Source organism: Camarhynchus parvulus, chromosome 4 (assembly GCF_901933205.1).
Source record: "Camarhynchus parvulus chromosome 4, STF_HiC, whole genome shotgun sequence".
Lineage (NCBI taxonomy): Eukaryota > Metazoa > Chordata > Aves > Passeriformes > Thraupidae > Camarhynchus > Camarhynchus parvulus.
In genome coordinates, this window is record NC_044574.1 from 22,165,656 (window position 1) to 22,188,399 (window position 22,744).

Genomic DNA, 22,744 nt, shown 5'->3' on the forward strand with positions numbered 1-22,744 from the left:
CTCTGAGATTTCATTTAGCTGATGCTGATGACATCTCAAGGATATTAATTTATCTAGAGCTAGAAGAAGCACAAAGAGGATTAGTGGCTTTATTTCCATTTACAGTAATTGAGTCTCAAGACCAAGGTGATTTTATATTTAATCATCTTCCACACTCCCATTAAATTGCTTATCATTTTAAGATGCCATCTCATACAACTGCACTCTACACTTGGATAGTTTTGAAGCAATATCCTAAAAAACAATCATGATGCCAAAGCCTATATACCCATATGGCTTTCAATGCTTAAGATAATGTGAAGACTGTACATTTAATTTTTTTATGGCAGACTTCAGTGAAGAAAAATTAAATATATTCATGTCCACTTTAAATCAGCCAGGGTCCCTGCTGAAATTATTTTCAAATGGTCCAGAATTTCCCTTAAACTACCAGAGTGGTTCAGGGAAAACCTACCCTCATTTGAAAGAAATACTCTAATGAAATAAATAATAAACCCTGACTTGGAGCTAGAAGTTTTGCTCTAGCATTAATACCTAAGAAATTATATGCATGATTTATATCCATCTTTGGACTGCACCTTGACCAGGATACTTCAGGTTCCCTGTCTGGTGTATGCAGCTTACTTAATGCTACATCTTTCAATATGCCTTTTTGGAAAAAACAAACAAACACAAACCAAAACAAATCAAACCAACAAACAAACAAACAAAACCACAAAACAAAACAGAACCCTCCCAAAAAGACAAGAAAAAGCGTTTCCTTCTAATCTGCGTAGCCTTACTCAGTTCTGAAACTTATACAATCTCCTAGAAAGAATTAAAATTCAGAACACACAAGTTACAATGCATTTCTGACAAGTTATTCCAACTCTGAATAGATGTCAAAGGTATCTATGAAATCTTTTTTGTTTGCCAAAGAGAAAAACACCCTCCATTTATTAACCTATTATTGGCTGTTCAAAAGACTGTATAAATACTGCACCACTTAAGACAGACTCCTGCCCAATAACCTATCATTGAAATAAAAAAAGCCTCAACCTACTAAGAACTATCTTCCACAATTTTTACTTTCATCTTTGAATTTGTACCCATATTTGAGGCAGAAATACCTACCTCACCTCAAGTTCCAACCTCCCCTATCACTATAAATATGACACAGTCATCTCCACCAAATATTACCTCCTTGGAAGCAGATATGGATCGTGTTTGCTTTGTAAGCATGCTTTTTCCTAGACAGTATATTGTTAACTGAGATCATATATTACAATAAGATTAACCAGACGATCCATTCATATCCTCTCAAACCTGACCAAGGCAGCTTGAGATACAGAATTCTGAGACATAAGAACCATTAAAAAAATCAAGTAGTTTATAATAAAAGCTCCGAAGAGGTACTCCTTTTTTACAAGGTAAAAACAGTTAGTTCCTTTTAAAGAAATCATTATTGGCAGACTAATCTGGGAATAATTTTCTCAGTGGGAAAACAGCTTTTAATTAAGTAGTGCTTGTTAACATTTTGTGACACAGACATAAAATGTAATTAATACACAAAGATATTCCCTCCTTTAAAAACTTGGCAAATTTACTCTCTTGCTAGCAACCCTAAGTGAAAAAACTCCAGAATCTATCAACAATAATTCTAAGATATGACTACAAAAACAGATTAAATATTTTTTCAGATAGGAACCTTACCTTCCTTTTTCAACAAGCAGCAGGACATCTATTCTCTCTCCATTTTGCATCACACTGCTGGTTGCTGAAAACAAAACACATACACATTCATATGACCTTCACAGACACATATTTATAGACAAACACATACATGCATGCACATACAAACACCTTTTTTTCAAAATTATCTCCAGTGGCAAAAGTAGTATGGAACTCCTAAACTTTGCAAAGAAAGAATGCTGCTGATAATAGTAACAAAACTCCACAAAATACCACACCATATTTACATTTAAAAGAAAAACGAACACAAAACATTATCAAGAAAGCTTAAACATACTTTTTAATGTGAAAATATGCTACAGTGCTTTATTATACTCAACTTGTAAATACAAGTTGTAGAAGACATAATGATTCAGAAGCAAGCTGGATTTTGGAATCTATTAACTTTTTGCACCTTAATGGCTGCACATATTTACAGTAAGATAATGAAAGTTATCTGTTTAGCATGAGGATCATTTCCACCCTTCTTTATGCCTTATGTTATCCTTGCTAAAAACAGCAACCTGTAAAACACTTACATTGTACAGAAGACATCAAATACATCTGGATAGCTTTCAGTTGCACTGCTTAAAAACTATACTGTGCACTATACTAAAACCAGTAAATTAAATGTAACCTGCTTACTAGTTTGAAATACTGAAAACTTAATTTCTCAAAGTGCATGTCATATATAATGCACATCTTATTTCAACTAATTCCCAGAGAGAGAAAAGTCCTAAATACCAATGAAAACCAATAAACACATTGCATGTTATATGATGTTTTTGTATTACACAAACTCCTAGCTTCATCTATATTTACTGAGTCAAATATCAAGAAGGTAAGTCACTATACTTCTACAAATGATTCATTAGTTTTCAAGTTTCATTTCACAAATCAGTATTATCAGTATTAACAGTGGAGCAGATATATTCTGGAGAAAGCAGAAATCAAAGAAAAGAGTATGGATATATAATATTTCCAAGAAATACAACTAATATTAAAAACCCCAAGCAAAAAAAATTCTCAACTGCAAGTCAAAAGTGTTTCATTTTTATACATGAGATATAATATACACAGATTTTGCACGCTCTTATGATTCTGGCAGAGGCAATTATAGTTGCATCATCAAAAAAAAAAAATCAGGAACAGTCCTCCTTATGCCTAATCTTTTAATTCTGAATTAGGATCAAAAGTATTCACAAATTAAAGGACACCTAGAGGCATAAAAACATTGCTGATTAAAAACCACCTTCATGGTGTTATTTACACCAAATATAAGGTGGCAGTAAATAAACAGCAGAAAACCCAACGGCATTTAGGCAAGCTCCTGCAAAACAGTCCACAATCTGTCAGCATTTATAAAAAGTAACATCAATAAAGCGCTAAACTATCATCTCTATGTTACTTTATTATAAAACTCAAATTATATGTATTTTTCTATGTAACATATTGCCTTGTTCAATATAAAAACAAGTAGGGCAGATATGCTTAAAAGAGGATTCAGAGCATAATTACAATGATATAAAATTGGTCATAGAAGAGCATTTATACATTCTTATCTCTCCACATCATGATATTGAGCAAATAATATTTTTAGAATTGGAAAAAAGTCTATTAGTCTGTGAAGTAGTTTTCCAAGAGAATTATAATTTTCCAGTATGTTTGAGTATTTTAAAACTAGACCTGTCAATCATCTCAAGAATGTATTCTGCAGTGAGAATTTCTGCCCTGTCAAAAATATGAGACAATAATCCCAAAAGGTTATATATTATTATTCAATTCTGTACTCTTGTAAGAAAGATACTGCTGCAACCGGAACGAAAACTGTCATCATTTATTTTAAAGCTGTGAAAAATTTCTCTGGCATGTGCCAAAAAGTTGTAAAAAAAAAACCCAAGACAGAAATTAACCAACCCCATATTTAGATAAGTTGGAAGAACATCTGACTCATGTGAAGAAATAGTTACTGAGCTTCCCAATATTTATTACTTTGAATACAGTGAATTAATCCCACAGAACACTTTCTGAATACTAGATGTTCTTACTTAGTTCTTGCAACCTCCTTAGATATATAGAATCTTCTTCAGCATTCTCCATTTCAAGACAAAAATAAAGGCTCGACTTCTCTATAGCAAACCAGCCTTTTTTCCACTGATCCAGGTTGTGGCAATCTTTGTAGTACAGCTGCCCAATAAGGTCACAGTCTCGCTCTAACAATGATTCTGCCACCGGGGGAACAAAATGCTACCAAAGAAAATGGGGTGAGTCAGATGAAGAAAAAAACCCTCTGCCCCTAGAAAACAAAATCAAAATATTGCAAATCTACAGGATTCCAGGATTAAAGTCACAGTAAAAAAACCTCAAACTTTGAGATATAAAACTCACACTCATATGCCCACAGATACATTAAATTTCAAATGCAAAATCAAGTTTAAAATTTTTTCCATTCATGCTCTACAATTCAAACATGTTTGCTTTTAAACTACCATTGATTTAATTAGTAATGTGATTATTAACATTTGGAACAGTATAAAATATGGTACTGCCTTATGAATTTCATTTCAGCAAATAAATGTAATAGAACTGCAACCATAAAAAACTTAGCTGAAATATACTCATACAGTATATGTCTTTATATTAGAGCACATTTAATATATTCTTAAGGTCGGCATTCAAATGCTGCTTCAATTCCTTTCACATTTTATTATCTTGTTTCAAACATTAAATCACAAAAGTTATTTCTTCCTGCTGCACAAGAAACCTTTACACGCAGGAGAGATCAGTATTCATCAATAATGGCTTCTCAAAGGTTTTAAGCTAACAATGGCACTTTATTATTTGTGCAAAGGCTCCTGGCCTAACTGAAAAAGATAATTATCAGTATTACCTTAGCTATTGCTGAAGTCCATTTTCTTTGTGAATGTGCAGTTTCAGCTCCAAACAGAAAAACACGTTCTGACAGTAAGTATATTTCAAATGTAAAGATGTCCCTAAAGGAAGTAAGAGAAGAAACACAGCTGTATTTAGTCTCCGTCTCCTCTCTGAACCTGTCTGCATTTCTCCTCTAATATTACAAGCAGGGCCTAGCTAATAATAAAGCACTGTACCATACATTAGGATCAAAGTACTTTGCAGGTCAATAATACATGTTTAAAGGCTATGGTGTAAGAGTTTTTTGAATAATTCCAAAATGCATAAAAATGTTTACACATAGTCATTAAAAATGCGTAGGGAATTTTTTGCTTTCACAAACTCATGTTATTTGATCAAGAACATTTTTGTGATGCTTTCAAAAGATTTTTTTGTATGTTTAATATAAACTGAACAACTAGTTGAATGGGAAGTTGAAAACAAGTTGAAATGTTGCTTCATAGGGACTTTTAGATGTCATTTGGTCTCATCTCCTGCTCAAAGAGGGATTATCACAATGAGAAGCCTTGAAAACAGCCAAGGATGGAGAGTACTATTCTTGTCACCAACCTGTTCGTGCCCTCCACCTGCCCTTTTAACTGAAGAGGCTTTTCCTGTCAGACAGCCTGAATCTGCTGGGGTGAAATGCGTGGTCACTGTGTATCACCTGCCATCACCAAGAAGAGCAGGAATACTTTGAAGTTGCTGTAGCTCAAGAAACTCTTAAAAGTTTTCTTAAAGGAGGTTCTTGGGTGCTTTTCCTTTTAAAATTATACCACTATTTCAGCGGATGAACCCTGTTTATTCAATTTTTAATGGACAAATAAGAAGAAAATGCAAAGCAGTTTAAATTGGTGTGGAATTTGGAAAGTAAATATGATGCTGAAGTTAGGGTCGGTCACTCTTTAAATTACAAATTATGGTTCACCAACTTACAGTATGATTTTGCCTGTGACTTCTTGTTAGATGCCAAATAGATGGAATATGCTTTTTCCTTTCAATGCTGAAGACTGAGATTTGTCTAAATGTGGAGAACTGAGCATGAGTCACTTCTATAATTTTCAATAGGCCCTTGGAAAATTATATAAACACTTAGTTCTGACTAACAGAACAGGCATTTTAAGGACCCGCTGTTTCACTACATGAAATGTCAAATCTAAGTAAAGTTTCTCATAAAACTCCTCAATTACAAGTAAAGCACAACAGGAAGTTAGTTATTTCCAAAGAGTGAAGAATTCAGCCAACATGTTTTTTAATTTAGTTATTAACCTAAAATGGAACCATCTGGAAATGCAATAAACAATAGGTTAGATTTGAACACAGAAGAAAAAAGTGATTTTTTTTCTTTTTTCTGGGTACCGCAGAGCTACTGCAGAATAGTGAAGGTCACTTCTCTGTATTTGATAGCATATTGAGACATCACCATGTTTCAGGATCTCTCTCCCCTGTAGTAGTCTAAGTCCTTTACTCCCATTATCTTTTTCAGAAGCTTACTGAATAGACTATGCCTTCTTTGCAGGCAATTTTGTTTTGTAACAAAAAGCATTACAGCATTATACTACAAAAGTTATTTTTATTTTAGGTACATGTACACAGGTTTAAAAATAAAGTGTTATGGAGTCTGTTAGACAAATACAAAGCATATTTTAAATAAAAATGTTGCACTAAAGAAATTGAGTATCACTGTAATCAGATTTAGGCCACTCTCCATGTGATGCTTTTCGTGTACAAATGGGATGTGAGTGAGTTATAAAAGAAAAAACAAGACCTTCCCCCTCCCCCCCACCAAAAAAAAAGGCTGGTTTCTTCCAATTAGAAATTTTCATCAGTTCCACTGTTGTTCTCAGCTACAGAACTAAGAATGGATTTCAAAAACCAATACATCTGTGACCAAACCCAGAAGTATTGTGGAGAGCTCTAGTCTGCTGCATTAGAAGGAAGAAGCAAAGTGAGAATTTTGGCTTGAGGCAGAGGTCAATCCCAGAAAGAAAAATGAGTATTCATTGTTCAATTTATCATCATGTAACCTTTCAAGCACTGAGAATATTCCTACAGATTTAAAAAGAAACATATGCATCTAATTTAAGGTGTCCTTTTAAATTACCCCAATATTTTCATTCTATCACTAGAAAAAAAATCCCTAAATATGACATAGCACTAATTTCTTTAAGTCAAATAAAATCAGCTTTTTTTCTAAATTGCCTATTCAAAATTCAGGAAAAAATGAACAGTTTGTTTACTGAAATATGAATTCAGGAGCTTACCCTCTATTTAAAAAGAAGTCTGACTTGTGTCCTGCAAGACAGATAACTTCACTGATGTCAATCATACCATTAGGAGTGGTAGTTTTATCATTTTCATAGTAGCTCAGAAAGCCACTTTCCAAAGTGCACCATCTTTTGTTGCAATCTGTGATTAAAAAAATAATAGAAACGTCAGATTTTCTTCATTAAGTTTTTTTTTAATAGGTAAATACAAGATGGAGAAAAAAGTCTGCAGAACAACTTCATTTAATTATTTGGTATATTTAACTACAACTAAATGTTTACTTTCTCTTATGACCTAAAATATGAATACAACACATGACATAGCACAGTAATGTCTATTTGCTACTGAAAATAGTCACGAATTCATTCTAGCTTATGTCTAGTTCCTAGAACAAAATCTGAGGTTCATCTGTTTCCACTGCTGCAGAGAAGTAGATCATAAAAGAAAATACTCCTCTTATTTTCCACTGTCTAAAAATTCCTATACAGCTGGCAAAGTACTTCTGAGAATTTGGTAAAACAGATCTGGCAAAAAAACCCCAGAAAAATCAAACAAAAAAACCCCGTTTTAATCTGAAAATATTAACTATGTTATGTGATATTTTGTGCCTTTTCTGTTGTTTTCTATATGGTTTATATAAGTTTTATAAATATTGTGTACTATTTATTAATATTTCTTTGTATCATGCTATTTGCTACCTAGTGCTATCTAGATTCTGTCTAAATTCAAATGTTAGGTACAAAATCAAACATAGGATAAATGGCTTGATAACGTATAGGTTTACAGGAGTTGAGCACCAAATTTTAAGGTTTTGAATGTTCAGGGTTTTTTGTCCCCCAGCTTTTCCTCCCCCATCTTCCAAAACCTATTCTACAAAACAGCTCACTACTTCAATATTCATTAAACTATTAAACTCTCAAGGACAATTTTGGAATATCGAAGCTTTTTAAAGGGATCCATAAAACCTTTTACACTAGAAACAAAAGCAAAAATCAAACTTGAGCCCCTAAGCTTTACTTTTTGGTCCACTACTTCAGAATAGCACCAGCATTTGAGCTCTCCTCCCGCTGATATCAACAGCTGTTAATTAACAACAACTCTCCTCAAAATGCACGCACCCCTGCTGAAAACACTGATGCTGCTATAATGAGAAGTACACACAGAGTTGGCTCTCTCCTGTATTGAGACACACATAATGAAAAATGAGGCTGTATTTCCAGGTGTTCCACCTGGTTGGTATAAAACATTGGTTGATTCACAGTATTGAATGATCTCTTCAGTGTCCTTTTACCATTAGGGCCAAGTCTACAAAGGGGTAACAGTTTTCTGTGACAACAAGCAAGCACTTAAATTTTCCGCCCTTGGTGCTGAAGGCAAGGCTGTCAACTGCCTCAGAGATTCCTAACACTGAAGAAGAACTTAATTCTAATGATTAAACAGCTTCACAGGATTCTGAGATGGAGCCCTATCTACACACAGCATTAAAAAAAAAAGGCCCCAAATTTGTCTAAATGCTGTGAGAAAATGGTGCTCCCATTGGCTTGCAGAGGTCTCAATTAGTTCATGGCAAGTCAGAACTGCTTCAACAGGAGTTCTCTTCTCTAGAACTAGATAGGTCAGATTTTTCAGGTAACATGACCTTATTTGAATATTTACAGGCAGAGGAAGGAACTGAAATTTTCTCCTCCATATTAGTACTCTAACCCTCAAATTACTTCCTAAAGAGAATGAAAAATAGTATGTCCACTTATTCACAATAATTTGCAATATGAGTATTACTTCATGTTAGTGAGATTTAGAAACAGTTCTGAATGTAGTGAAAGAAGAGAAAAAGAAAGATTATATATTTTGTGTTGCTTCTTAAACATGGCAGAGATGGATTAGAGACCTAAGGAAAGAGGAATTTCTCATTCAAAGTTGCAGGGGTTTTTTTTGTTTTTTAAAGGATGTCATTACATCTCCCTGCCTTGTTCCATGTGTCTCGTTGAACAAATGGTCAGGGAAACCTATTTTCCTATGCATCTGTAAAGAGCCCATCCCAGAAATATCAGTCCTGACAAACTCATGGGTAATTGAACATCAATACAAAAACAAAGCAAACAAATGTTCACGCCCAAAGAAGCAAACAATAGAACATCTACCATCTTCAAGACACAATCACAATTTCACAGAACAAAACCTGACCTCAGAGAAATCTGGTTCCTTTCCATTTCTTGTATGCTCCCTCAAGTAGTAAGTGCAATGCTAAGCAACAGACTACAAACTTTCAAAGCAGCTTCATTTCTGTCCACTAAAGACTTGAAATGGAAGGCAGACAAAATTTCTTGTCTGGGGGCTTTCCTTATAAATTTTAAGACATCCTACTAATAATGCTCAGTCGCAGTGCATCTCCCCCAAAAAGGGCTACAAAAGCCATTCTGTGAGCACCTTCCGCCAAATCTTCAATCTATACAGGTATTTAGAAATATGCCACTTCCAATATGGCATTGTGTCAGAAGAGATTGCCTTGTATTTGCTCTCCACTCAGCTAAGCACTGATTTCTGGGGTTTTTTATAAACCTCTTTATGAATATGTACAGATACCCACAGCACAGAAGATCAGGCCTGAACTTGGAGCAAGGAGTAATGAGGTTTTCAGTTAATACATTGTTTCCCAAATAAGCTCCATGCAATTTCAGAGCATCCTAAATAATTCCTATCCAGCAGCAGTCCTCTGTCAAAACAGCATGTTTGTTTAGAATTGCAAAGTTGCTAGGAAATGCCTGTGATCAGGCATTAGCACAGTTATCACCCAGTGCTTTCAAGAATTTGGAGCCATGTTAACATACAGATTCTTCAAAAGCATATTTAAACAGGAGTTCTATGCTTTAGCATACTTTTAATATCCATTAAGAATATTAAAGACATACACCATGAGAATATGAACATAATCATACAAAAATACGTATACAACAGCGCAGGATGCCATATAAGGATTTTAGAAGCAATAAATCCAATAATAAATCACAACAGATTTTAAAAATCCAGTTTATTTGTTTAGATGGAAGAAAAATATAGGAAGACAAATGGGAAGAAAAAGGGAAAATTATCTGATAACACCTCCCTCTCTCAGAGAAAAAAAAAGAAAAACAGTAGACTGATATGCACGGGGGGGCGTGTATATCTACTGTGATATACATGCATTATCACCCCACAAAGCTCAAGTTGTCATAGAGTCATTGTAGATGCTCATTTCTACTTGGAAGATTTTGTAAATTTGTGAGCTTGAGAAATACACTACTAAAAATTCAGTGCTACTTGTAAATGACTCCTGTAATAGAACCATTTTAGATGAAAATTAATTCTTGGCACTAATCTAAATATAATTAAAGCAAGAAGTGTTTCTGTTTGTTTCTTATTTATCAATTACTGTGTTTACTGAACAATTTGTCAGAAGTTCAGTTTTCTTCCTCTGTCAACTACTGAATGAAGAGATCAAGACAAACAGTATTTTCTTTATCTGAAAGAGGTCTACTGAATCAAAAGAGGACATTTCTTATCAAAGTCATTTCATCTCAAAAAAAGTAATGCAAGTTAAAAAGAATAAAATTAGTCCAAATCATACATATTCATGTGTTATTCAAATACATAAATTGAAAGTTAAATACCTTCTTTTAATTTCTTCTCTGAAGGAAGCTTAGCCGCATTAGAAGAAACTTGGTACAAGAATTCACAAAGAAAGGTGGAATGTGAAGAATCTTCAGAGAAGCCACTTTCAGAACAAGGATCATAGTTTGGGAAATCTGCTCAAAGACAAAGGAGTAAAAAACATACAGGTCTTCATTTATATCAGTTAAAGCCATTTTTCCACTTGTCTAAATGCATGTCTGTAAATATGCAGCTGATCTGCAGTATCTTTACTACAACACTGATAAAACTTACTGGTTTTATTTTTATAATTAGAAAACAGGTTCATTAAAAAAACTGGTTCACATTTGTTACAATGTTGCCATTGTCATCCACTGCTTGCCAACGTAATCTAAAATACTGTTTCCTGATGTTCCGAACTTTGATTTTCATCCGCTGTGTAACATACTTCAACAGAAGGAGATCGCTTCTCTTGAGGTATTATAGAGAGTTTACCAGCAACTCTGACAGCAGACAGACAACAATTCTGGGAATCATCATCAACATACACTTATCTCCCCCTCCCTAAAGATAAGAACATGATGGTGCTGCCTTGGGTGGAAAGCCAAAAGTAGAAAAGACTAGCAAACTTCTCTATAACCTTAGGACCACTCGAGACCATAGGTAGTAAAGAAACCACCCTAGCTACATGTCTGCACCTGACTGAGCTCCACATCCTATGATCCAGTGCATGGCACTGGCCTGAGCAATATTCAGGCAGAAATTTAGACACTATGTCTGCCCTTGGAAGCGTTAATTCATTCCTGTGTTTCCCACTAATCCTTTTTTGTTCAGCCTGAATGTGAATCATTGTCACTTTGCAGAGTGACACAAGCCAAGGGAAAGCTGGTCCAGGACTACATTCACATAGCTTTTTTTATTTTTTCAATATAGATCTGTATGTGAACTTTCAGCCCCTGATGGTTTCAGATACTGTCCAGCGCTTTTAAAAGAAAAGCTCAGTCACATCCATGCACCTCAATACATTTAATGTTAAGAGCAGCTTTCTGTTTTCAAGAGCCAAGAGCCTCATAGCAGCCACACACTGCAAACAGAACTGTTCACTTCCAAGCCGAAGTTTATCATTTGCTCCAAGCTGCAACAGAAGCTGTGATGGGAAAAGGAGGTTTCTAGGATAGATCATATTGCAGGTTCAAGAGGGGAGTTGTATTTTGGGAGGAGAGTTTGTGAAAAAACAGCTAGGACTGTGTGCAATAGGAGCGGATAACAATTTAAATATCCTTTAAGGAAAAGAAAAAGCACTAGATGAATTCTTTAGACATATGTTTGTGTAGCCATTTTTTTTTCTGGTAAAAGACTGAAAATATTGGCAAGAAGATGATGGGTTTTTTCTGCGCTATAACTAAGGGTATGAGATCTATGACTTATCACTGTGTTGTCTAAGTCCTAAACATGATGTCTGAGCAAAACAGCAAAACTGCACACAATTGAAATTGTGCTCTAATAAAATATAGTTAATGCCATCACAACTGTTTCTCTGATATACCACTATTCTTCAAAGCAAAGTCAATTCTGCTTCTGAATTATTTCCTTCTCTTTTTCATAATAAAAAATTAGATCAAAAGAAAAAAAATGCATCATACCTGAGAACTTATTATGATACAGGAATTCCATCTGCAGCCTTTGTCCAGCTTTCTTGGCCAGTAAGTATGGGGTGCTGTTAACAGGGTCTCCAGTGGCACACATGGCATCAGCCCCACTGAAGAGCAACATCAGAGTTTCTAGCACATCTTGCTTGACTACAGCAGCACACAGGGCCTTAGCATAAAGAGGGGAAACAGGAAGTCTGTTTAAATTAAAAAGTTACTGGCAACAAATACATGCAACCTAGACACAAATCCTTTCAACTCTGATATAACTAGACCATAAACAGTGAGAAGTACCAGAAGCCATGAAGTATGGTCTGAATCTAGAAGAATTCAGCAACAAAAGTATCCCAAAATATCAACCCAAACCCAGGAAAATGTTGCTTTCACAAATTACACTTTGGAAGGATAACATGAGTAAATACAATTGGAGGGGAAGCTTGTTGTTTATTTGCATCAAACTACTAAAGAAAAACTCTTACTATTTCAGACCTCAGAAGTTCAACAAAAGAGATGAGATTGGATTCTTAAACTCTGTTCCTGGGACTCATATTGAAATTCCTAGGTAGATTTTTTAAAACCCCCATCACTCAATAAGGCAAACTACTCTTTTTATTAAGATGTATTATAAGATATATTAAGATAACTAACATATATTTTTTCACTCTTTTTATTAACCTGTATCTTGATACTTTTCATCTTCCCTGAAATTTAAACATCTCACCACATCCTAAATCATGAGTCTCCTTTTATTTTTTGTATACACAGACAAACATAATAAACTTGAACTTTTTTTTTACAAGATTGGTCCAAAACCTTAAAACCAAAAATAGTTACACAATTAGAGCAACCTATTCCATTAAAATTTATATGACTTAATATTTATTTAAATTATTTAGTTAATGAATGAGTTTTTCTTAAATGATTAAGGCAAAAGTCACTCAAAATAGGAAGATTACTCCCATAAAATTTAGCTGTTCTAATAAACACATAAGCACCCAGGATGCATAAGATAACAGAGAAGACAATTCCGTGAAATTCTAGAATTACTTGGCAATTAATGCCTTATCACATGGTAATTTCATGTCTCTACAGAGAATTTGATAACATTTCCCAGTATTTAAATGATTATTTGACATACATCCTTCCCCACAAAAAACAAACCCCACAATCTCTGTATATCCTTTGAGACAATTTGATTCATGCAATTGAGTGCACTGAATTGCAGAATGCATTAAAACTCTTCTGTATTCAGTAATCCTGAAAATCATGACTCAAACCATCAGATCTTAGAATTCAGTCAAATGGACATCAGACTTTACAGAGACATTGAAAATTAAAGTTCTCTGTTTTACAACTCTAAAGAACTTGTTATTTTTGTAAAAGTAGAGAACATACATTTTCCATCATTAATTTAAGCTTTTTCATTTCCAATAAGCTACAAGCTACTGTGTAAGTGTGTATCAGCTATTTTCACCATTGATAACAATGAATCATCTACTATATTTGAATGTGAGATGTCAGACAAACACATAAGGAAGTAATCTAAAGAAGTGAAGTGGAAATTTGCATCCCTAGACTACGCTTATATTAAAATAAAGATCCATATTTTGATGGCTCAGGAAAACATAGGAAGAACTACAATAACCTTCTTCAAATAAACCAACAGGAAAAATAATAAACTAGGTAGTTATGCAATGACTACTGCAAAGGCTCCTAAATAACCCTTATTCAATTATGTCAGAATGTTACTCAGGACACTGAATTAATTTCTCACCATTTTAACAAAATGACCAAATTGCACACAGATACAATACAATCCAAAACATGGTGTTGGCTTAACCATGCTGTATTACCTTATTCAGCTGTTCCTTGGTTTTGTACTGGAAAGGTGTTTTCCTGAATTTTCCCTCTTTGTATTTTTGTGTAATGAATGCTAATCTTTTTTCTGCAGGGTCATCAATATGCAATTCTTCATCTGGAGGAAGATTTCCAGCCCAAAAACTGTTTGCCCTCTTATTTCCAATGACAATAAAGATCTGGATGAGATGCAGGGAATAAATTAGCAAATTAGTATGAAGGATATGAAGCTAGCCTCTGAACAGTTTTCAGCTGGTAAAAGTTGAAAAAGAAAGTTATTAAAGAAAAGAAAATTTTGTTCAGGAGACAGCAGCCTCTCTCAGTCACTGCCTATGGTCATCTACAAACGAATAATAAAGCCAGCAGCCATCATTTCCCATCAATAGCAGCCAAGCTTTAAAAGGTTAATCAGTTATAACACTTCATTATGTATTAGAAAATATTAGTTCAAGTTCAGAGAAGAGTAGCATGTGTTGTAAAGAAAACACTGATGGCTCCAACCCTCTCTATCAGGACCACTGTTTACAACCACCCCTTTTTAACATTCCAAGCAGCTCAACTGGTAGTGACAAGTTTCCTCTCTTCTCCTCTTTCTTCATCTTGAATGCTCTCCAAAAGCATTTTATTTCTTTTTCCCCCAAAATATTAGGTACTTGGAGAAATACTAAGAGAAACTACATTTTGTTAGCAAAACAAATATTTGGAATTCCAGAGAGGTACATGATACACAGAAACATCAAAAACATCAAGTTTACTGTAACAGCACCATATTGTTTAGCAGTTGTATGTTGTTTTCTTGTGAGTAAAGCAGTAAATACCTCCCTTTCATACAGCAGGCTTCAAGATGGAAAAAAGAGTCAGACAGAGTATCACAACATACCTCAATAAGTTCATTGCTCCAAATGCTTGCATCCATTTTTAGACTCCGGACTTTTGAATCTCTTGGTCCTAAAGATCTGTGTTGTCCTGAAAATCCAATAGCATTAGTTAACGACGGCACTTAAACAGGGTTTCTCTTCTGCTTAGATAACAAAAAAATGTGATCAAGCCAGATTCCTTCTACTAGCTATTTTTAAAAAAGGTTGGGTTTGACATTTGAATAATTAAAATAAAACCATCAAAAATACATATCTTTTTTTAAAAAAAGTTAATTTAATTTGATAGTAATGAATAAAAAAAATAGGCTGTCTCATGTAGACTATTTCTGGGATAGTTTGGTTTGAAAGAAAGCCTAGAATTATAAATTATTTCCTTGAATCTACAGTTTAAGCATATATTTCAATATAAAACATGACAACTATATTTCGAGTAGTATCTGAAAAAGTTACCCCTATTGGCAGTAAAATATGTGCAGATGTAAAAAAATTAATACCCAAAATTTACCCACTGAAAATTGTTATTCCTTGGCATGTAGCCTTTTGAAAGCCATTCCTTTCCCATGAAGTGTTAGTGTGTCTTAATTTCCACTAATTGTGAAGGATGATTCACCTGAGAGAACTCAATCACCACAGACATGTCATTTATGCATGGAAGTGCTTTAGAATAAGGCTGACCTTGGTATTAAAAAAAAGTTATGCTCACATTTTGTTTCTCAAAACTTCTATGAGAATAACACTTCAAAAATTAAAAAAAAAAAAAAAAAAAAAATAATGCCAATTCAAGGACATACATAGATATGCAAATATGACATTTTGTGGAACCCACATAGCTTGTCATTAATTACTCTACCTGCACACTTCTTACAAATGACAACACAGAGATTGATGGATGCCCAGTCGGGACCGGGAGCTTTACAGTCAGCGCAGCTCCTGTTGGACTCATTGAACCAAATCTTCTCAGCTACTTCATAATCAGATAGAGTTTCTGCTATTGATTGCTGGAGTGCTTCAATCCAGTCTTGTTTCTCTCTTTCTGACTCTGCTGTAAAGCTGAAACAATTGACTTTTCTGTGTTATAGATCTTTATTTTAAAGCCCAATTAAACATGGTCTGTAGCCTCCTTATTTATTACATTTACACCCGAAATCACAGTCAAAAATCTTCCTCCACAAAGATATAAATCCTAAGATGGAATGCATTATTTTGTGTTTTTAAATTCAACGAAACTCCCTCTGTTTTAGCATTGTTTTCAACAAAACCACTACTAGTATAAGGTATGTAGCTTTTTTAACATTCATGTAACATCCCGGAGTTAATTTCAATCTTTTTATGTTACCAATTACCAAACTTAAACATCGAACTGTAACAAAAGCATATAATGACATAAAAAAACATGGAGAATTGAATGAGAATTTAAAAAAGACTGGGAATTAAAAAAACTAATGAGAATTTTAAAAAAATTACTGAGAATTAAAAAAAAATACTTGCTTTTCATTTAAATTTATCTTTTTAAAAATTAAATAGTAAAAAAAATCAACATGGTCATGTCTTAAGAAAAAAATCAAAGAACTAGCTATCTACCAATCAGCAACAGATTAAAATTGCTGATCAAGACTAATTTACCTGCTAGCTGAGAGTGAAAGTATTTCCTAACATTTAACAATCCCAGGAGAACAAAGACATTTCCTCCTTCATTACAACATTTCAGTTAAGAAACACTACAACACTTAACAAAAGGCTTTTATTACCATGTACTTTAATTTTCTTAAAAATCATTACAAGTCTCAGCAATCAGCCAAAGTAAAACATTCAACTACTTTCAACCAAGGATTTCTACAAGGGATAGCACATGAAAGCTTCTTTTCAAATAAAATGCATACAAATAAATGGATGCAGCATAATTTCACTATTGAAATTTATTATTCTTTAAGATGAAGTCAATTTGTGAAAGTGGAGGAATTAATTTCTATTTTTTTTCCTTTTGCCCTTGCACAGAATGAACAAAGAAGGCTACATAAAAGTACAAACCTGTGGGTATAATATGCCTAGTCAGGAACTAAGAGATGAAGCACACAACTAAACAAATTAAAGAACATCCTCCCATTTTTCTGAACACAGCTGAACATCCTTAATAAAAACATTACCTTTTATCCAAACTAGCTACAGCACTGCAGTATGAAACCAGTATTTCTTTAGTGCCTTAGTTAATTGCATATTTTGTAAAGTAAATACTCAAGTTCTTACCTAAAGCTTTTATAAGGAGTAATTATTTCAAAGGATTGCTTTGCAGCCCGATCCACTTGTTTAACATTTGCCACATTCATAGGGATTAAAGTGATACCAAATCCTGTCTTAAAGTCCTAGGAAAAAGATAATAAAGGTTTAGAAGTTTATCATTCAAGAATAAAACAGGTAAAGAAAAATTATTTCATCATGATCCAAACAAAACAAGATCAGTAACAGACATCTTTGCCATAACATATAAGCCACTTCTAATTTTTTAATGGATAAAAAAACCTCCCCTAAATTTTGTCCAACCAAAAAGTTTTCAACTGCTATAATGACCTTACTTGATTGTTGGTAGGAATAAAAATGCATGATTGAACTATTAATAAAGGAAAGAATTAAAAAAAAGGTTAAACACTAGATTGCATTAAAAGGTAAATGCAAAATTCTGGAAGGATCTAGCTTAAATCATGCTTTAGCGTCTAAATAAACTTTATAAATCTAAATCCTTCTAACTGACAGCAGTTTTTCTTGCTTTAAGACTGAGTGTTTTAACAAACTAAATGTGTATAAAATTATTTCTTAAACCTTTGATTCCTCATGCTTCTGATGTAGAACATGAACTAAACATGTCTTTCAAAAAAGGTCTATACAGCAGCTAAAATAGACAAAGAGCTAGTTGTGATTCAATTATAAGAAAGTATTTTTATATCTTAAGTGAACAAGTGAAACAAGTGAAATTGTTTGGGGTTTTTTTTTATGCATGGAAAAATGTACTAAAAAAATAACTTTTGTACTGGCAGAATTGGGAAATAAAATTTGAGCTCACACGGAGCTCCGGTGAGGGCCTCTCAAAATGTATGGATTTTAGAAAATCAGATGAATACATACGTTATTTCTTATTTATTTAGAATACCATCAGCATTTCCTTCTTTAAATTTATTTACATGTTGATCTCAAGGTTGCCACTTCCACAAGTGTAATTTCTGGAAATATTAGCATACTTCTTGAGAATAGTAAATAAATCAGAACCAAAACCAAGCTGCATCACCCAAGCAAAGAGCCAAATTCATATATCTTACCATTTGCGTGTTTACTGTTACCTCTCACATAACAAGTAATTGGGTACAGACTGATAAAAATAAAAGCACTGAAGGGTAAAAGCCTCACAGTTGCCTGCCTCTAAAGAGAGGACTGTTTTTCTAGTCAATACATATTTAAACCTGCATCACTGACAAGTTTCTGTTTGTAAGATTCACAAATTTTTGAGCACTATGAACTATGGAGAACATACTTCACAAAACTCATTTTTAATTTTATTTCCCTATTTCAGGTATGAGCAAATAAAACTATCATTGCTAAGGCTAAATCTGACAAAAGCCACATATACGTGTGTGTCTACGCACAAGCAGAAGTATCAATTGTATCACACAAGGCATTGAATAGAATAATGCCCCAAAAAGCACAACATCAACTAAAATATGAGATTTTTAGAATGACAGAATTCCTGTGAATTAAATATACTGTGAGATAAATTAGCTAATGTTTCTTTGCCAGACTTCGTATTAAAAATTTTTGGGTGTTTTTTTACATGCCATTATCTTTGACAGAAGCAGTGGGGAACCAGGTGTGAATTTCAACAAAAATCTTTATAAAATGTACAAGCATTTCAATAAGTAATCTATGTTAGCCACTCCTCATATAATTTATTTTAGAAAATAGACAAAAAATAGAAATAATTTTAAATACTTCTCCTTTTCTTCTACCCTCCTATTCCATAACCTAGGCATTTTTATTCTCTCCCCTCATCTTCAGCCCCCACTCTCTTTGTGTATAAATCAAGGGGTTTCATATTGACACATCTGCCTCAGAAGAGAGCAGAGACTTCTGTTAAGCCTACACAGTCCCCAATTCACCCTGTATAGGAAAAGAGTGGGCAGAAAAACCTCCTTTTGAGTGTGAACTTGACAGCATCCTCTGTAGCAGTAAAGAATTCTTAACTTCACATCACCAGTGAGAAAAAGAGGAGCATGAAATAGTAAAAAAAAAAAAAAAGAATGAGAAAAGAAAAATATAAAACCTTAATTTCTATCAGTGAAATGAAAAAAAAGAAACCTAACCAAAACAATCCAAAACCATTACTTCTGTAGAATTAAATGGTTTATGCTTCTGAGATGTAAGTTGGTTGCAAGTTTCATTTGTTGATTCAAGTATTTCAAATTATTTAAAATAATTTGCCTTAAGAAATCCTGATTTTTAAATCAGTGGTAATAAGCCCATCCTTGAACCTGCACAGTGCAATGCATTCTTTGTTTATTAAATAACCGCTGAAAAACCACCAGAAGCCATGATTAAAAGGTGTTCAATACACTTCTAGGTCCAGATTAAAGTTCACTGAAGGTAAATGATTAACAAAGACAACCAAAATAATAACTACCTTACTGAGCCAGATCAAAGTTCCCCTGTAGAGTAGCTTCCCTTTAGGCATTTCCTACTGGTGACAGTCATAAAAATAATGCAAATAAGACAATGTACATGCTCATTTTCCCAGAAATGCTTCCAGCAATCTATGCACTTAAAAGTCCCTAAACAAACAGCTGCAGCAAAGAAAATTATACTTCCTAGCCACTGACAGATACATCCTCAAAGAATTAAAAGCCCAACAACATACTTTGAGGTCTCTGTAGGATCTTACTTCATAAATTTCCCAAATACTGGTTGTAAAAAAAGGAAGTCCTTTTGTATATCTATATTGCCACTTGATAACTGATAATTTTCCATTTTTTACCTGACAACTGAGAATTTCATTACATAACACAAGAGGAAAGAAACGCTAACTAAACTTCATTAACTTCTTATCCCACAATGTTCCTTCTTGAAAATATTTATTCTATATTTCTTTCAGACTGTTTCTTATGCCTTCAAACAGCTGGTTGCACCTCCTTTCCTTGGAGCAAAACAGAGCAAGCTGCATGGAAGCAACCTGCCACAGGAAGCTCACACACAAATATTTATGTCTGTGAAAACAGACACCAAACTTTGTGGTACTTCATTGAAAAACACAGAACCAAGAAAGCAGTCTAGAAACAAAGTACATTAATTTGAAAATCTTTACCTTTAGGTGCAGCACAAATCTGTCAAAATTTGCACAAGTTCCCAGGGTCTGAACAATCCCATTAAAGAAAGGATAACTAATTATGCTTTACATTCAGCAAGGGCATGAGAACTTACAATACTGAATTCCAGTGTAAGGAATGTCAGAAATGTTAAGAAATTTGAATCTACTTTTCAGAACAGAATATGGTGGAAAATTAAGCAATTTCATCGGGACATTAGAGTGAAGTTATTTCCATAATGGTCCAAACAAACTCCTTAGGGTAACTGCACAACACTTGGCATAAATCTGGCTTTGTGAGTGACAGGTACAGTAGAATCTAATTTTCAGTGCTCAGAATTGTATGCTTTCAGGAGTGCAGTCTTCTTCTCTACTTCAGAAACAGAAGTGGGAATTGGTACAGGGAAGAAAGAAGTGCTCCACTTTGAAAGATGAATTCATTCACTTTGAGTGCACAGAAGGACAATAGGGCTATTCAAGAACTATACAAAAAATATCGACAGCAAAAGTAAGCAGTATCTTTTCAGAACAAGAATTGTCTTGCTTCTACCCACTGAAAGCTCATTGTTTCAGATACACTGAACTGCACTACGATTTCTGACAAAGTAAGAAAAGTTTAAGATTCAAAAATTCACAGAGAAAGATGAGGTTTTTTTTTTTTTTAATTTAAATATAGATACAACTTAAATGCCTATAGTTATACTATCTGCATGAATTCTAAAAAAAGTTGAAAAATGAGTTGACAATAAGAGCTATAAAAAAAACCCCAAAAGTTCTTTATAGATATAATAATAGAACAAAAGTATTCACTAAACAGCACAGTTAACTGAAAGCTAAAAATACTAAGATGAGTACTGGCTTTCTGATTAGATGTTGTTCTGTCCTGAAGGGTGTATTATTATAATGTGGAATTGTTGCTGTCATTATCACGCCTGTCTGAAAAAGACATAACCTATGAAAACCTGTCATTTCTATATAAATCATGAAATTATTTAACTTTTATTTTAAAACATACCTTTAACATGTATCTATAAAGTGCCTCTCAGTGTACAAAACTGTCCTCTTTATTATGCATTATCTTTTCATAGGTAAAAGCTGCCCATGACAGGCTTTACTAACATTTCTTCAATTCTATTTCGGATGAAATCCATGGAGATTCAAAATTAGTCTCATACCTTTTCTAACATACCACCACTGTTTAACAGACACAGAAATAAACACCAAGGCTAAGGAACACTGAAGTATATATGTATAAAATCATGAAACTATATCTGAACAAGTGAAATTTTCAGAGCTGTTGGATGCCTAACTTTCAGTATGTTGTCTTAAAAAGACAGACTTGGGCACCTTTCTGCATGCAAGTCATAAATAAATTTGTAATCAGAGCCTGAACCTTGTGACTCTCAGTGAACACACTTTTTCCAAGAAACAGCACTTCTAAAAATTCTCTTCTGCTGCCTATAAAGGATAACTATTTTTCTTTCTATTTTTTCTCTTTCACTTGGTTTTGTTCCAGTACACCAGGGTTGGCCTTCTTCTTGGTTTAGTCAGACCAAAATTCATCTGAACACAGGAGTTCTATGTCTTTGCATGCACTGTCTTTCATGGATCTAACATTAGCTCCCCAATGTATGAAGTTGATAAAAAAAAATATTTGCATCAGGAAAACATCTTAGAGAAATTAAACCAAAAAATGCAGCCACAATTATAACCTTACCCAAAATCCTCACATAAAAATAAAAAGTTAACGAACTTAAAATACTGAAATAAAATAAATAGTAAAAATAAAAGGTTAGCTAACTACTACTTTCATATTAGAAATATTAATCCATATTTTTATCTCCTCCTTTTTTGGTAGAGGACTAACTGGATAATAGCAACAGCAGAGAAAAAGGAAAATTGCTGGCATGAGTTCAAGAGACTATGTTTCTACATACTCACACATGCATATACACACGTAAGTAATATCTTAATATATAAATGTATGTTTGTAGCTTATTTTGGCGTAAAAAGAATACAGAAGTACAGAACTCTGAAGTACAGAAATAGCACTGATATATGTTGGGAACACAGCACTTTTGGAAATTCTGCATCAAGTGAGTACTCTCACTCCACATCAGTTTCCTTCCTGTGTATTATGACATCAAGGTGCATTTGCTTTTTTTGTCTTTGGCTGTCAGATCTTGAGGACATGCAATATTTAAGAGTGTGCATGCAGACAGACAGATAGATAGATATCTAACAGTGATAAGAGGTAACAAATCAAGAACATTATATTACATATAAAGATATATTTACACACACAAATGTGTATGTATGTGTTTATAAATGCACATTTTTTGTTTCCTTTTTAACAGCTATCTTTCATACCACCCTAACACTAATTTATAAAAAGATTATTCATATTTCTAAAACTACTCTTGTCCTCCTGCCCATACTCAGAACAATCTTGACCTTTAATCACAATATCTCTGATCAGAGTTCCAAAACAGGACCTTATA

The 22,744-nt window shown here is 33.7% G+C and overlaps 1 protein-coding gene across 1 annotated transcript in view; it reads right to left on the reverse strand.

Annotated features, from left to right (window-relative positions):
- The window catches only part of ARAP2 (ArfGAP with RhoGAP domain, ankyrin repeat and PH domain 2), a 115,288-nt gene that overhangs the window by 40,527 nt on the left and 52,017 nt on the right, over window positions 1-22,744 (reverse strand). Inside the window, exons 10-19 of the mRNA XM_030948180.1 lie at window positions 17,147-17,262; window positions 15,753-15,952; window positions 14,905-14,990; window positions 14,021-14,203; window positions 12,162-12,336; window positions 10,539-10,673; window positions 6,888-7,032; window positions 4,601-4,703; window positions 3,759-3,957; window positions 1,693-1,756 (exon numbers count right to left, since the gene is read on the reverse strand). Coding sequence (XP_030804040.1) covers window positions 1,693-1,756; window positions 3,759-3,957; window positions 4,601-4,703; window positions 6,888-7,032; window positions 10,539-10,673; window positions 12,162-12,336; window positions 14,021-14,203; window positions 14,905-14,990; window positions 15,753-15,952; window positions 17,147-17,262 — 1,406 coding nt within the window. The remainder of the gene's footprint in view (window positions 1-1,692; window positions 1,757-3,758; window positions 3,958-4,600; window positions 4,704-6,887; window positions 7,033-10,538; window positions 10,674-12,161; window positions 12,337-14,020; window positions 14,204-14,904; window positions 14,991-15,752; window positions 15,953-17,146; window positions 17,263-22,744) is intronic.